At 36.9% G+C, this 16,160-nt stretch overlaps 1 protein-coding gene across 1 annotated transcript; it reads left to right on the plus strand.

Moving 5' to 3' along the window:
* Positions 1 to 5,244: 5,244 nt before the first annotated feature.
* On the plus strand, positions 5,245 to 6,754 carry LOC126612086 (probable methyltransferase At1g29790). Its single transcript, XM_050280389.1, has one exon. It carries the CDS (start codon positions 5,317 to 5,319, stop codon positions 6,514 to 6,516), a length of 1,200 nt encoding a protein of 399 aa, XP_050136346.1. The 5' UTR covers positions 5,245 to 5,316; the 3' UTR covers positions 6,517 to 6,754.
* Positions 6,755 to 16,160: the final 9,406 nt, after the last annotated feature.

Consider the following 16,160-nt stretch of genomic DNA (forward strand, 5'->3'; position numbering starts at 1 on the left):
TAGGGTGATCTGCAGACAAGGGTTTCTGGAGGGAGAAAGGGCGAAGGTTTCTCCATTTAATTATTATTTTGCGTGTATTATCATTTCATTTGTAAATAGTTGACCTATATTTTATTTCTCTATTTTGTAAGAACACTAATTTTGAATCAAATGTTATTTCTTTATTTTTAAGGTAAATGATTTTGTATGAATTTTTACATATACTAGGCAATGAGTATATATCTTTAATGATGTATTTTCTTTTTCTTTTGTAAAATCATTAATCCCCTTTACAATCCGCATGGAATTAATTTTCTACATCAAACATTCACATAGGGGTATTTTAGGCATCCTAAAAATGTAAAATGAGTAAAATCAAATAAACTTAATGAATTTGCTTCTATGGAGTCTAGCCACTAGGTTTTATTTGAGTAAAACAATTATGTCGAGTTTTATATAGAGAAAATTAAGTTTCAAAAGCTAAAGTCATATTAATATTAATTGTAATAAAAAAAACATATATTGCTTATATAAAGATATGAATATACCACGACGACGCCCGGTGTTTGGGGACATTTAATAAAATGGTCACACAAACTTTTTTTTTATTATTAGAAACGCTTAATGAACTTTTATTAATAATAAGGACAAAAAACAGTTCGTGAGGTCTTTTTTATTAGTTTTTCTTATAATAATTTAGTCTCACCATGTAAATGTAGGTCTGGTCATTGGCTATAAATGTTCTCCTCCCTAGTACATCAAAATAGTTGACGGAGACAATATCATGGACAACTTTTATCAATTTTAAATCTCAGTAACTAATTGAGAAGTTATATCAATTTCAGAGACTATTTTGAGTAAAAATAAATAATAATAAAAAAACCTAGTTTAAACTAAAACTTTTCTTTGCTAAATCCATTCTCACCATTGTTAAATTCAACAAGCATGGATCCAATATTTGCCAATCATATGTGTTCAGTTTGGCCCAATTAAAATTTTCATTTAGAGCCTAGATATTAAAGTAGTTGTGAGGGGACTCGGGAAAGTCATATTTTGGCAGCTCTCTCGTTTCATTTAGTCCCCTCACAACTACTTTAATATCTAGGCTCTAAATGAAAATTTTAATTGGGTCAAACTGAACACATATGATTGGCAAATATTGGATCCATGCTTGTTGAATTTAACAATGGTGAGAATGGATTTAGCAAAGAAAAGTGTTAGTTTAAACTAGGTTTATTATTATTATTTTTTTAACTCAAAATAGTCTCTGAAATTGGATTTAGCCTAGATATTAAAGTAGTTGTGAGGGGACTAAATGAAATATTAAAGAGGGAAAGTCATATTTTGGCAGCTCTCTCGTTTCATTGTGCTCCACTTACCTCAACGACTACTTCTAATTACTTTTACCCGTGAGACGAATTTCACCCAAGTCAAGAATTCTAAAGATACGATGTCGGAGATTTTTTATTTTCAGGAGGCTAAAGCACGCTTTGTGGTGCAGAGTTTCTCTCAACGCCTTGGAGTTGATTATGAGGAGACGTATTCACCCGTTATGGATGTGATAACGTCATGCTACCTTGTAAGACTGGTAGTTCCCGAACAACTTGACATGAAGCTTATAGATGTGGTAACTGCGTATCTATACAGGGATCTTGATACGAAAACCTACATGAAAGTTTCCGATGGACTTAAATTAACTAGTTCAAATAGTTCTAAACTACGGAAGACCCTTTCTATTCCATTGAGGCATTCGCTTTATGAATTAAAACAATTTGGAACGATGTGAAATTTAAAGATTGGGGCTTTGAATGAGATGAAATTCTGCCTCAAAATATGACTTTCCCTCTTATTGCCCGATACAACTGCACGTGAGTCAAATGAAAGAATGAATACTGAACATTTTGTTAAATTCAGGGACATAAATTCATAAAATTTTAGTTTAGGGACAAACGCTAAACTCGGATGCAATTTCAAGGTTAGACTCTAAATTTTTGAATGAAAAATTTTCATCCTGATCATGGATAGATCACCCAGATTCGGATTACAAATAGTCCACCAAGAGTGATTAAGCATGCGAGAGAGGGAGAGAGATTGAGATTTATGGTTTGATGAAAGGGCTTAGGGGTTAATACTTTAACCAAAGTTACTTCTTTCTTTTTTTTTCCTACTATTGTTTTCTTTGTTGGTTTGTCTGTGTTCAACATAGTTCATTGATAACATGACATTTTGTATAACACTATATCGGCCCCTAATTATTACGAATTCTTAAATTGAAGAGCATGATTAAAGTAGACATTTTATAAAGATCTCCTAAATAAATTTGGTATTCTAATTAAAATTTAAAATATAAAATTAGAGAGCACGATTGAAGATGTTTAATATGTTCAAAGTAATTATTGGTTATGTGGTCCTAAATTCTTATAAGTCATGTACCTTTCACTGTGCGCGGGGACAAATATCACACCAAGTTAGAGTATCTCTAAGACCTTTTTCTAAACCAACTTTCTAAGAGGTTTAAATAGCCTCTTCGACATGCTCTTACTTGTAAAAGATTTGGGAGTTTTAACAAAAAAAATCGTGGTACTGTTCATTTTAACGAAAAACCACATTTTTACACTAAAAAGTCTAAACCAAGTTGAATATCAGAGTGCGCAACGAACGAGACTAACAAAATAATAGAAATATTATTAAATAAACGAGAATGTCGAAAGGTTACAAAAACTCCAAGAGACTACATTGTGACTGACTTTTTATCTCTGATTAACAAAGCTCTTTATTTATAATAAACTAACCCTAGTCTCTAATAAGCAAGGAAACGAAAACCTAATTCTAAGGGGCAAGAAACTCTAATATTCTTGGCCACAAGAAAACCATAAACAATAATAAAATAATAACTAATTTTCTAACACCCCCGTCAAACTCATGGCGGTAAACGTCATGAGTTTGCCAACAAGCAGATGTGGATGCAAGCTCCGTTAGGTGGACACGACAAGGCAAGCTCCGTTAGGCGGACATGACAAGGCAAGTGGGCGAGCAATCAAGCGAGCAAACGAACAATCAAGGCAAACAAGCAAATTCGGGCGAACGATTCAACTAATGACCAGGTACACAACATCACTCAAGTGATCATCAGTCCAAGCACTCAAGCAATTGTGGTGGTGAGCAACAAAGTTCCAACAACAGGTTATTCTCATATCATCCGTGTGGGCCTCAAAACCTGATTACTCTCTCTTCATTTTTTTTCTTCTTCTTTTCTTTGAGTGGTCATTCGTTCAAACTAACAAGCAGTGGCTTCTCAACAGAGGGGTCGCCAACGTACAAGTTCGAGATTCAAGGCTCGGTAATTCCAGCGGATTCGAGGTATGGCAGGGTGTAGCACCAATCAGTGTGTGCGTAGCAGGTCTGGTGTGGGCGAGAGCAACGGGTATACGGGTGGGGATGTCACGGTGCAGGTATGGTGCAGTGGTCGGGATGGCGATGGTTTGTGCAATGGTCTGCGGCGACAGGGCAGAAGGTTGGTCAGGCGGCAGCGGCAGTGCGTGGTGGTTTGTGTTCCTGATTCAGGCAAGCAAGAAATCATGCAGAAAACAGGCATGCTAGACACAATCAGCGGCGGTGAGATTGATGTAGCAGTGGTGTGGTGGATGGCAGGAACAAGAACGATGGTGGATGGCAGGAACAAGAACAACATTGAATGGCAAGACGAGGTGGTAGGCCAGGTAGGTCGGCCGGATCCCGGTGTGGCGTGGCTCTGGCGGCTCAATGCAACAAAGCTTCACTTTTTTTATTTTTTTATTTTTTTTATTTATTTTTATTTCAAACTGCAAAACCAAAACCTACGGCACAACAAAAAACAAATCACAACGAAGAACAACACAAACAAATTAGCTACCAAGAACAGATTTAACCTCGGAGGATCAAACATGCTCTGATATCAAGTTGAATATCAGAGTGCGCAACGAATGAGACTAACAAAATAATAGAAATATTATTAAACAAATGAGAATGCCGAAAGGTTACAAAAACTCCAAGAGACTACAGTGTGACTGACTTTTTATCTATGAATAACAAAACTCTCTATTTATAATAAACTAACCCTAGTCCCTAATAAGCAAGGAAACGAAAACCTAATTCTAATGGGCAAGAAACTCTAATATCATTGGCCCACAAGAAAACCATAAACAATAATAAAATAATAACTAATTTTCCAACAATTTTGTCTTTATCGTTAAAACTCAAAGTTTTCAAACACTTTTCATTAGTTTTCCTTAAAAGATTAGCTAAACTATTCAAGTGGTAATAGTAAATTAGTAGTCATATATATATGGGTTATGATTCGGGAATACAAGCTTTTGACACACATCTTGACACATTTTGTGGGGCCCACTTTGCAATGTATTTTAACGATCTGACGATCTACCTTTTATGTCTTACCTCAAAGATCATATCTATCAAAAATCACTCAAATTCAAAATGATATAACCGTTGAACTAAATTTAGTGTTTCTTTATAGAACCGCATTCGTCCATTTTCTTCACTACAAATAAATATCTTAATGATTTTGGACTTGTCTAATTTTTTATAAGGATGATATATGAATAATGTACTAAAATAGAAAATTCAGATAGTTGAAATGCATTATAAAGTGGGTCTTACAAATTAGATGTTAAAATGTGTGACAAAAGACATCGTAACCATATATATAAGGAGATCTACTCCAGTTGACGCAAAAGTCGCATACATGTGCATTGTATTAAGTCGATCTTTGTTTTGTTAATTATAGATGTCTCAAGTGCTTCAAGTTCTTTGATGTATACGAATCGGCAGGTTTCGACTTTTTGGCATCAGTTGCTACTTCAGATGCTCTGGCTATTGGCCAGTTGACTTTGGTTCACCTTCTTTTGCGGATCTAAGGCAAGGCATGCACGTCGCTGCCTGCAATGGGTGGACTCTAGAAAATTCATTTTTTACGTGCCACTCTTGACAATTATATTATATTTTGCATATAAATATTTAGTGGACATTATCAACAGTTAAATTCTGCATATACAATTGTATAACAAATTAAAAACCAGATCTGAATTAATTAAATAAATGGCAGGCAATTTATTTAACTTAATGAGTTTTGCCCAAGGTTGTGTTGACTTTCTCACTTTTTGTTTAATTTTCTAATTAAGTTTCTTTCCCTAGGCAATGTCAGTTGATATTATATAGAATAGTTGTATATAATCCCAAACCATATCGGTATGTTGTCTCACACCGATTTCTTTGTTCTCACTTCATCTCTTTGCTTCTTCTCTAAGTGACCTGAACAAACAAATAAACACTGAAACACCAATGGCCTCGGATTCCCCACTTAAATCCAAGCCTCCATACTCCTCAAATATCTTGTTCCTTTTCCTTGTCCTCTCAACAAATCTCATCACCTTGTTCCTCTCCTCATCATTTTCGTCTTGCGCCCTCAAACCTTCTACAACAACCACCGCAGCAGCCACCGCGGATCCCGCCACTCCAACGACCGGCTCCAACCTCCCTTATGCCTCTACGGAAGACACATCTAACCTTCCAGCTGAATTTCTTGCCTTTGCGTCCGGACAACTCCTCCCATTTGGATACAATGCAAACTTTGACTCCAACACCATATATCCTCCAGTTGGACAAGCATGCACACTCTTCCCTGATCTCCTCCGCTGCTTCATGTCCTACAAGGTAAATGGATCGTGCCCGGATGACGAGTTTTTAGCCCAAAGGCTCCTCCTCAAGGGCTGCGAACCCTTACCACGCCGACGCTGCCGCCCTGCCTCAAACCCTAACTACGTGGAACCCTACCCTCTTCCCAAAAGCTACTGGTCCACACCGTCCGACAACTCAGTCGTATGGACAGCCTACAAATGCAAAAACTACGACTGCCTCATCAACCGAAAGAAAAACCACAAGGGCTTCGACGACTGTATTGACTGCTTTGACCTTCAAGGAAATGAGAAGAATCGGTGGGCAAAAGGCAAAGGAGGAGGGCTTGACTTCGGCGTGGATGAGGTCTTGGGGTTCAAGAAACCCGGAACGATACGAATAGGGCTTGACATCGGCGGTGGAGTGGCTACATTCGCTGTGAGAATGAAGGAGAGGAACATAACAATTTTGACAACTTCAATGAACTTGAATGGTCCTTTTAACAGCTTCATTGCTTCAAGAGGGGTCGTGCCTTTGTACCTAAGCATTTCGCAGAGGCTGCCGTTTTTCGATAATACGCTCGACATTGTGCATTCGATGCACGTGTTGAGTAACTGGATTCCGACGACGTTGCTTCATTTCGCTATGTTTGATATCTACAGGGTGCTTAGGCCTGGCGGGTTGTTTTGGCTTGACCATTTTTTCTGCGTAGGTGAGCAGTTGGAGGAGGTCTATGGACCTCTCATTGAGAGCATTGGGTACAAGAAGTTGAAGTGGGTTGTTGGGAAGAAGCTTGATCGTGGACCGGAGCGTAGGGAGATGTACCTCTCGGCGTTGCTGGAGAAGCCATTGAAGAACTCTTGGTGATTAATTAGTTAACCAGAGGGGAAATATAAAAGCCTTAGCTGGTATTTGTTTTTTGTTGTTGACATTTTTACTTTCTTTTATTGTTAAGTTACATAGAAGAATATTTGAAAGAGAAGGAGATATGGAAATGGGCTGCGTGTATGCTGTCCCCAAAATACATGTCTCCTTCATGTCTTCTTGTTAATTTTGTGACTCCTATCTTGAAATTTAATAGAGAATCAATACTTTTAGGTCCATTAAAAGATAACCGAAACTAAAAATAACGAGCAAAAAGTGCAGTCGCATAGGGCTCGAAATTTTAAGGGCGTCTAAAATTTTTGCCATCTAATATTTGTATGTAACAATGTTCTATATTTAAAAATTATTTTTGTGAGTACTTTAAAATCTCATTGTGCACTCTTTATAAGTGTAATTTTTTTTCTTCCTAAATATAAAAATTTGGAGTACAATGAGATATTTGGAGTAAAAACAATATTATTTTTCAATTTTATTATAGAATAATGTTACACATTCAAGTGAAACTTTAAAGTTAGAGTTTTTGAAGTTTTTTTTTCTTGTTTGGTTGTTTAAGATTGAATTGCTTTTGATTTTATTAGTGAAGGTTATGTTTGCAGCTCTTTTTACTTGTGTAATCTTGCAATCATTGAGTGCTAAAGTTTGTTTTGATTTAAGTGATAACTTTCTAGCATCAATACATTATCCCTTTTTTCTTTTAAATATCTTAAGGTGGGCCCATTTTATATATCTCGCACATGGCTCAAAAATCTCAGAGACGGATCTAGTGATATTCCTCTTCATTTGTAATTGAGAGGTCATAAGTTCAATTTTCGCTAAAGGCAAATTCGAACCACATTATTGCTAGCTCATTGTGAGGCATAACCCACTCCCTCCCCCCACTCTAAGGTAGATAATATCATTTGTTAGAAGAAGAAAAAACTAGTTAAATGTCTAAACACTTGTCGTGGAGTTAGCTAGGAAATAAGGAGAGTGTATCTGATCCTCGGAGATAGCAGTTTCGTGGTCATGGATGTCAGATAAGAGATGTGAAAATGAAAGTGGAAGAACGCAAATTTAGAAAGTGCGATATTCCTATATAACATTGACGATAGCATTTACAATGATTGTATTTCCAAAACCCTTAAACCATGTCATTCTAGCAAACTAACTACTTAAACTATAACTAGCTCTTAGCTTAACTAGTGATACTTTTCTTCTCACTTCTAAAAACAAATTTTATGGGTTTGAAATTTACCAGCTCGTAAATTCGGATTAGCCTACGGTTTATTCATGCCAAAGGCTTAACACTTATAGACGCGCAATGAACTTGTAACTCAATTGCACTCGAGGTTCTAAATAGAGACGACTCAAATCAAAACGAACAACGCATGGAGCTCACTTTGAATCAAGCCTTATGTTTTTTACACTCTTTTTTTTTTTTTTGGTACCGTAAAAGTGTCTTCTTATTCCCAACAAAAAAAGGGGGGAAAAATCACAAATTGTCGTTTTCATCTAAACCTAATTTAATTTGCCTCAAATTCACTAGTTAATGATTAAAAATTACACTTAGGAATTAAATTAGGTAGGGCTCTTATTTGAGCTTTCATCTGAGGCCTCAATTTAGTCCTAAGTTCCATTCACTCTCCTCCTGCAGTAGCCGCTTGTATGAAAATTAAAAAAATTATAAAAAACCTAGGCATGACATGGCAGAATGATGAATACGCGGAAAATAAAATGTGTTTAAAATTTTTAAAAGATTAATGATACACTAATTATATTTTTCATATCTCATTTGTACTATTTTTTTAATAATAAATAAAGAACACATATATATCGGGATCTCATCTTCATTGAAAAGGTGTTACAAATATGAAATGAACAATATGGTAAGATTAACATTTTTTTTTTTTTTTAATCTTAGCCATGCAAGCATCCCTCGAGAAATGCATGAATATCAGACAAGATGCCAATTTACCCGAAACCGTCACATTTAGATCCAAATTAGTACTCTTGTTTTTATTCATGAATTTACGATTTTGTCCTCGTCCACGGCAGCTTCCAGGTGGATAACTCACATGTATTGTTGTTATAGAAAGATAATAAACTGTTGACCCAAAAAAAAATAATAATAAACTTGATGCGTTGTAAATACTTTTCTTATTTTTTGAAAGAAATGAAAATTAATAAATTTGTTGCGTTGTAAATACTTTTCTTATTTTTTGAAAGGAAAGAAAATTAAATGCATCATGGAAAAGAAGAAAGACATGCAACTTTTTTGTCCATATCCATAAGAATTTATTGAAATCTATGCATAATCATGCTGACGTTACTAGTTAAATGAATATTTGCCACGTATTAATAAGAGTTTTTCTTTAACAATCCAAATAAATGTTTGTCATGCTATGTCTCAAATTACTCTCTTCTTGATATCATCGACCAGTCAATTATAAAAAGTAAAATGAGCTGTTATATCTATATATAATCGTATCCCCTTTCACTAAGTAGACCCTTCTTTCCTAAGTATTTTACCTCTTTTCAAATTTCTCCTCCCACCCTTGAATCAAACACCAAATCTTTACAATTTCAACTTGTTTTCAGTGGAAGGATGAGTTCATCTTACTCTAGGCTAAGACCTGAGGCACTTCCTCAAAAGAAAAGACATCTTCAGGTACGAGACCTCCAATTAATATTAATTATATTTCCTTTTGCCTTAATTTGTTGCAAATAGTTAAATTGTAACCAATATTTATTCTCTATATATCCATGATTTTTTTCCCTAATTATGTTTCTTATGCCTGTGTGCTGAAAATTTTTTCCTATTCAATTTGTGGTGTATATTCAGAATGGTCCCGTCCAAGACCCAATGTAATTTTATTTTGTACCAAAATATCGTTTTCACTTTATAATATATATATATATATATATATATATATATATATATATTTGTGGTGTATAGTTGCTATGAAATTTTTTTGGTCGAGTATTCGCTATGAATTAGCCAGTAGATAAAATAATTTGGTTTTTTTAGCAAAATAAAAGTATTTTTTGTTGAGTGTTGCTAGTTTTGTTATGTTTTTATTTTTATTATGTTTTGCTATGTTGTGCTAAAAGATCTAATTAATAATTAAAAAGGGAAATTCTTGAGCTAATTTCCTAAAATTTGTTGAAATATCTTTTACTTTTCAATGCAAACATACTTATTTTCGCTTCCCGAAATCGACTTGGCATCTCTAGCTACTTGTGTTTTTTGAAATTGTATATTTTGCTATAAATTTGATTCATTCAAGTTATGTTTTTCTTTCTGCTTTTTGGGTATTTCCATCATGCAATGATTTTTTTTCTTAGGAGGTAAACTATGTACCTTATGTGATAATCAACTGTGTATAGCCACCACGGAGCAATTTAGTGGTTAGGGGGGGATCCTAGGCCCGTATTTCATACAATACATCCTGTATTCGATTTTTGACGCTTGTGAACCAGACAATGGTGACCAAGGAGAGGCTAAAATGTCTTTGTGAATCTTATCAGACTCCAAAAAAGTAGATTGTCGTAGTGAAGTCACTAGCTGATCTTTTAAAAAAAAAATCAAAAAAATAAAAAATAAAAACCATGCATGCAATCTTTATGCAACGGTTTGACAACATGGAGAGACAAGGGAAAGTTGTAACGGATAGCAAATATATATAGCGATTTTAAATTAGGAAACTTTAACGAAAAACTCTTGGTACTGTTCACTTTAACAACAAATCACATTTTTACACTAAAAAGTCAATTTTGGTACTATTCGCTTTACCCTTATTTTGTCCTTATCGTTAAAACTCAAAGTTTTCAAACTCTTTTCATTAGTTTTCCTTTTAAATTAAGTAGTATGTTAGTTGATTACCTTTTATGGATAGTACCTTTTATGGATAGAGCCATATTTGCTAGAGCGAAAAACATTAGCCAAATTGACATTTCTACCCTCATAAGACAAAAAAATCAAAACCCTATTGGACTCCTTTGACTATCTTTAAGGGAGAGCAACCACAATCATTCACCAAACTTTGGTGCATAGACCACGTACGATTGGCAAGCCACTTATTTACCAAACTTCGGTGAGTAAACCATGTACGATTGGCAAGCCACTTTGTGAGTAATACAAATGTATCTTGCAGATGAAGCCATTACTGCCACCCTTTGTTGTACTTAACAATGAAGATGATTGCAATTATTGCAAGTGTTTCAGTGGAAATGCGGTAGAAACCCAAGTCAGATATGGTCTCTGATTTTGGGTTTGAAGCACGAAGCTGGAAAAAACACAGGTGATTTTCTGGTTGAAAATTTTGGAAGAACATGTGTGGCTTAAAATTCCTTCGGCCTTTTTGAGCCCAACTGGTGATTAGTCCTACCATTCGTGGTGTGGAATACCGGCTTTGTTGAAATAACAAATGAAGACGAATGCAGTAGATTTTAAAACGAATAAGTAGACAAAATGCAACTTAAATAACAATAAATTCGACCTTTCGTGGTACGATTGAAATCATTAGCTTCCTCATTGTCTGGATAGGCTATTGTGTTCATGTAAATGACAAAACGAACACTAACAGACAAATGACCTATCGACATAAACAGTCTCGTTCTCCCATTCATAGGGTGCAAGAAAAATGCTGGTCACTCACTGTTGGATCTAATCTAACGATTTTTTTTTTGTTTTACTTCTAGTCTCTCTCCCTTTTCGTTTCCCTCTATGCGGGCATCATTCTGCATAATTGGAGACAATGGCTCACCTGTAGGCATCATTCAAACATAAGAACAATTAGACGACACTGCCTCTAATGGCAGTGGCATTGCCAAAAAGGATGGAACTGGGGCCATGAGTCTTGGTGGCGGCGACGACGATGGTGAGAGTGTGACAGCAATGCGGACCAGGGGCGTCGTCGTCGCAATCCAAGCAGCTCCAACAACTAGCAAATTCCTTTGATTTGATATGTTCTCCAAATCATTGTCTTTAGGACTCGAACTATTTGTAATAAATTATTGAGTTAGTTTTAGGGTGATCTACCCTTATATGTTTATTTTGGAACAAGACATTATTGTGTAGACAATCTGAATGAATAGATTGTGGTCACAAAAAGAGGGGAAGATTGAAAAGCATAGTGTCAGACCTCAATTTATTCAGCTTCAATTAGATAAGTAAGATTTCTCCAAACAATCTTCAGCCAAGCCAAATCATGGCCAGCCGAAATGGGAATCTGAATGAATATATTGTGGCCACAAAAAGGATGGAAATATATTGTGGCCATAAAAAGGATTGAAAATTAACGAGTATAGTGCCAGACCTCAATTTATTCAGTTTCAGCTAGATAAATAAGACTTCTCCAAACAAACTCAGTCATACCAAATCATGGCTAGCCGAAGTTGAATATGATAGATGACAATGTTGTGCAAACAATCTGAGTGAACAGACTGTGATCACAAAAGGAAGGAAGATTAAAAAGCATAGCGTAATACCTCAATTTATTTTGTTATGGCTAGATAAGTAATATTTCTCCAAACAAGCTTCATCCGGGCCAAATATGGCTAGCCAAAATGGAATATAATAGATGACATCACTATGCAGACAATTTGAATGAACAAACTGGTCACAAACTGAGGGAAGCTTCAAAAGTATAACGTCATACCTCAATTATGAACGTCAAAAGTATAACGTCATTGTGCAGACAATTTGAATGAGCAAAAGGTCACAAAATGAGGGAAGCTTCAAAAGTATAACGTCAAAATGACAGAAGTGGGAACATGGCTAGCCGAAATGGGACCAAATCGAGCCCTATATATACCAAGCATCCAAAGTGAAGAACATCTATAAATGCATCCTAAGAACATTTACCTAGAAGACATATAGTTTCAATCTAAACCAATGTGAGGCCATAAAGTTCATATCTTCCAAGTGCTAGAGCAAAATAAAACAATCATAATTAGTGTTACTATTCAAATCATTGATTCCATCTTTCTTTACTAGAAAGATAGATTCTGTTAAATGCCTTCATTATCTCCATCATAACTGAATTACGATCAAATTTCGTATTGTTAGAATTAACATGGTATTAAAGATTTTGTGCAGCCATATTCAGTGTCATTAAGTTTTAAAAGTTTTTTTTAAGGTTTGAATTAGCCTTTAATTCACATATTTTGTGCAGCCTAGACCTAATGTGACTTGGATCGCACTCCAAGTAATTATGAACCCATATCATGTAAGGAGACACCTTCCTAGATTTCCTACTGTATTTGGATTACACCCTATTAGGGTATACAACTTGTTGATGCACAAAACCAGAGGTCTTGGAACAACGTAAATCCGACCGTGAATCTGCAAGAAAGTAAATAACACAAGATGTATCGTGGTTTACCCTAATGTTTGGGCTACGTCCACACTGATATTGTATTTCTCTGAGAGGATTGAGGATGAGAGGGTGAGAGCTTCTGAGGGTGAGAGAGCTCTTCCCATGACCTAAGAGTTGGCCTCCCCTAATGAAAAGAGTGAGGAGTCCTTTTATAGAATAAGGGCTCATCACTTATTACATATTTGCCCATTTATTTATTACATAATTACATTTGGGTCCCCCGAGTATTTATACGAGGTCTAAATAAGGAGGCCCTAAGTATGGTACAAACAGTGGTCCCACAAGTCTTCAGTCAAGAGAGTCTTTTGGCTGGAGACTTGAAATTCAGTCCATGTGTGGGCCGAAGTAACTAGATGTCGTCTAGAATCGATACTCGATATGAGCCGGTGCCCAATCTGAAATGATGCTCAACCAGAAGTAGCACATGTTGTGAGGCTGCTCTGCTTGTGGCTTATGTTGCCTTGGTTGGCTCGGCTTGTGGTGTTGAAGGTAAGGGAATCCCTTTTATAGAATAAGGGCTCGCTCCTTAATACAAAAATGATGGGGTAGAGTTGATACTCGCGGCAAGGCGGTTGCTCAGTAGGTGGCGATGCTCTCTAATGATGGTGAGGGAGTCCCTTTTATAGAATAAGGGCTCGCTCCTCAGTACATGAATAATGGGCTAGAGTTGATGCTTGCGGCGATGTGGTTGCTCAGCTGGCAGCGATGCTCTCTAATGAAGGTGAGGGAGTCCCTTTTATAAAATAAGGGCTCGTTTTTCAGTACATGAATCATGGGTGCTCTCTAATGAAAGTGAGGGAGTTCCTTTTATAGAATAAGGGTTCGCTCTTCAATACATAAATAATGGGTTAGAGTCCCCCAAGTATTTTTCATGAGGCCTAGTTGAGGCCCAATATATGGTACATAATGTAGTCCCCCAAGTTTTCGGTCAATAGAGTATGTTGGCTGGAGACTTCAAATTGAATCCATGTACGGGCTGAAGTGGCGGTTGTTCGGAGGCAGTATTTGTATACCCTGCACTGAAGCTTTGTAAGTGAAGCTTTGCAAGTAAAGCTTTGCAAGTGAAGCTTTTGAAGCTGGAGCGTTGTAAATGAAGCTTTTGAAGCTGGAGCTTTTGTAAATGAAGCTTCAAATTGAAGCTGGAGCGTTGTAAATGAAGCTTTTGAAGCTGGAGCTTTTGTAAATGAAGCTTTTGAAGCTGGAGCTCTGTAAATGAAGCTTTCGAAGCTAGAACTCTGTAAATGAAGCTTTCGAAGCTAGAGCTCTGTAAATGAAGCTTTTGAAGTTAGAGCTCTGTAAATGAAGCTTTTGAAGCTAGATTGACATGAGTGATGCTCATGAATGTTTATGTTGATTGACATAAGTGATGTTCATGGATGTTGACATGAGTGATGCTCATGAATGTTGACATGAGTGATTCTCATGAATGTTGACATGAATGATGGTCATGAATGTTTATGTATGATTGACATGAGTGATGCTCATGAATGTTTATGTTGATTGACATGAGTGATGGTCATGGATGTTGACATGAGTGATGCTCATGAATGTTGACATAAGTGATGCTCATGAATGTTGACATGAATGATGGTCATGAATGTTTATGTATGATTGACATGAGTGATGCTCATAAATGTTTATGTATGATTGACATGAGTGATGCTCATGTATAATTGTGGAATACTGGACGTACTTTTGATCACCTGGTTGATGATAATAGCGGCAGGGTGCCGAATAATTTTGGAGTACTGGGCGTACTTTTGATTACCTGGTTGGTGATAATAGTAGCAAGGTGCCGAATAATTTTGGAGTACTAGGCGTACTTTTGATTACCTGGTTGGTGATAATAGCGGCAAGCTGCTGAATAATTTTTTGTAGTACTAAACGTACTTTTGATCACCTGGTTGGTGATAATAGAGGGTCTGGCTCTTTTGGGCATATGGGCCTTTGCCCTCCACATAACATTCTAGCCCATTATTTTGGGCTTGCCCTTTTTTTTATTTATTTATTTATTTTTACCCTCTGATGGGGTTACACAGATGTCTCCGAAAGATAAGGAAAATAAATTACATCATTAAAAAATAAAGCTACTGAAAGTGGGTATGGCAGATGGTTGGATAGCATGTGCAGCTGGCAGTTGCGGGGGGCAGGGCCTGCTCAATGGGTCACGCCCATAATTATGCCATTACTCCGTCTGCTTTTTCTTTATCTTCTTCCCTTTTTCTTTTGTCTTTTCTGTTGCACCTCTCTTTGTTTCTCCACCTCCAGACATAAGGAATCATAATGATAGGAAGTTTATCTTTTGCTTTTCTTCTTTCCTCTTTTCCTTTATTCCACTTTTGCTTTCTCAGAAAAGGAAGATGCAGGGGATGGGTCATTGATCTCATCCAACAGGTTGTCTGCAGCATACAGAGCATCTTTGATTTGCACTAACTTCCCTGTAATTTGTCGAGGTACTGGGGTTGGCCATGGCCCCTCTTGATCGCTTCCCGGAAACCGTGAGATTGAGAACTGGACGGCGGAGCCTTACCAGAGATCCACCGCCGCTGAGAAGAAAGGGAAATCAGAGACCGACGGACGGCGGAGATCGGATACGATCAAACATCGACGGTGGCCATCGGACCTCAAAATTTGTGGCAGTTTCGTCCTCTCTCTCACTCTCTCCGGAGTTCGTCTCTACCTCCCTTTCGTGAGATAGGGATTCATCCCTGAAATGCTCCATAACTCAGGAGCTTCCTAACGAGCGCCAAATTCCCAGAGTGAGCGGCGAAGAACAAGGTAGTGATCTGAGTCTTGAACTCCTCGTACTCGACGTGAACCTCGTGCGCCGACTCGCCCTGCGCCACAATCTCTGTCTTCTTCGACTTCAAGCACACTGTTCCGACAAAGTTTTGAACTTTCAAATGGGTTTTCTAAAATCTGAAATGGGTTTTGCTTAAAGAAATGATTAGAGTGGGAGTGAGAGATGCGGTGGGTTTATAGTTAAGAGAGTAAAGAGACAGTGAGAGATGAGGTGGCTCCGTGGAGATGATGTTCTTCTGTTTAAAAATCCCTCGTCTGAGCAACTATCTCATTGCCTTTGTAGATGGTGCAAGATTTCTGGAAAGGAAAGCCCTTCACTTTGAAATCACAGGCTGGATCTGCTGAGTTCTCACCAACAAGAAACACTTTCAACTCAGTTCTGGTAAGCTTATTTTTCATTCTCTTCACTCTAAATTTCAAGCATTTCTCCTCACTATCTCCCCCCTTTGTATCCTTCCTAGCTTC

This window comes from Malus sylvestris, chromosome 17, assembly GCF_916048215.2.
Source record: "Malus sylvestris chromosome 17, drMalSylv7.2, whole genome shotgun sequence".
Taxonomy (NCBI): domain Eukaryota; kingdom Viridiplantae; phylum Streptophyta; class Magnoliopsida; order Rosales; family Rosaceae; genus Malus; species Malus sylvestris.

What these genes read in the sequence shown, in the direction of transcription:
- LOC126612086 (XM_050280389.1), top strand. Translation starts at nt 5,317, where the DNA reads ATGGCCTCGGATTCCCCACTTAAATCCAAGCCTCCATACTCCTCAAAT.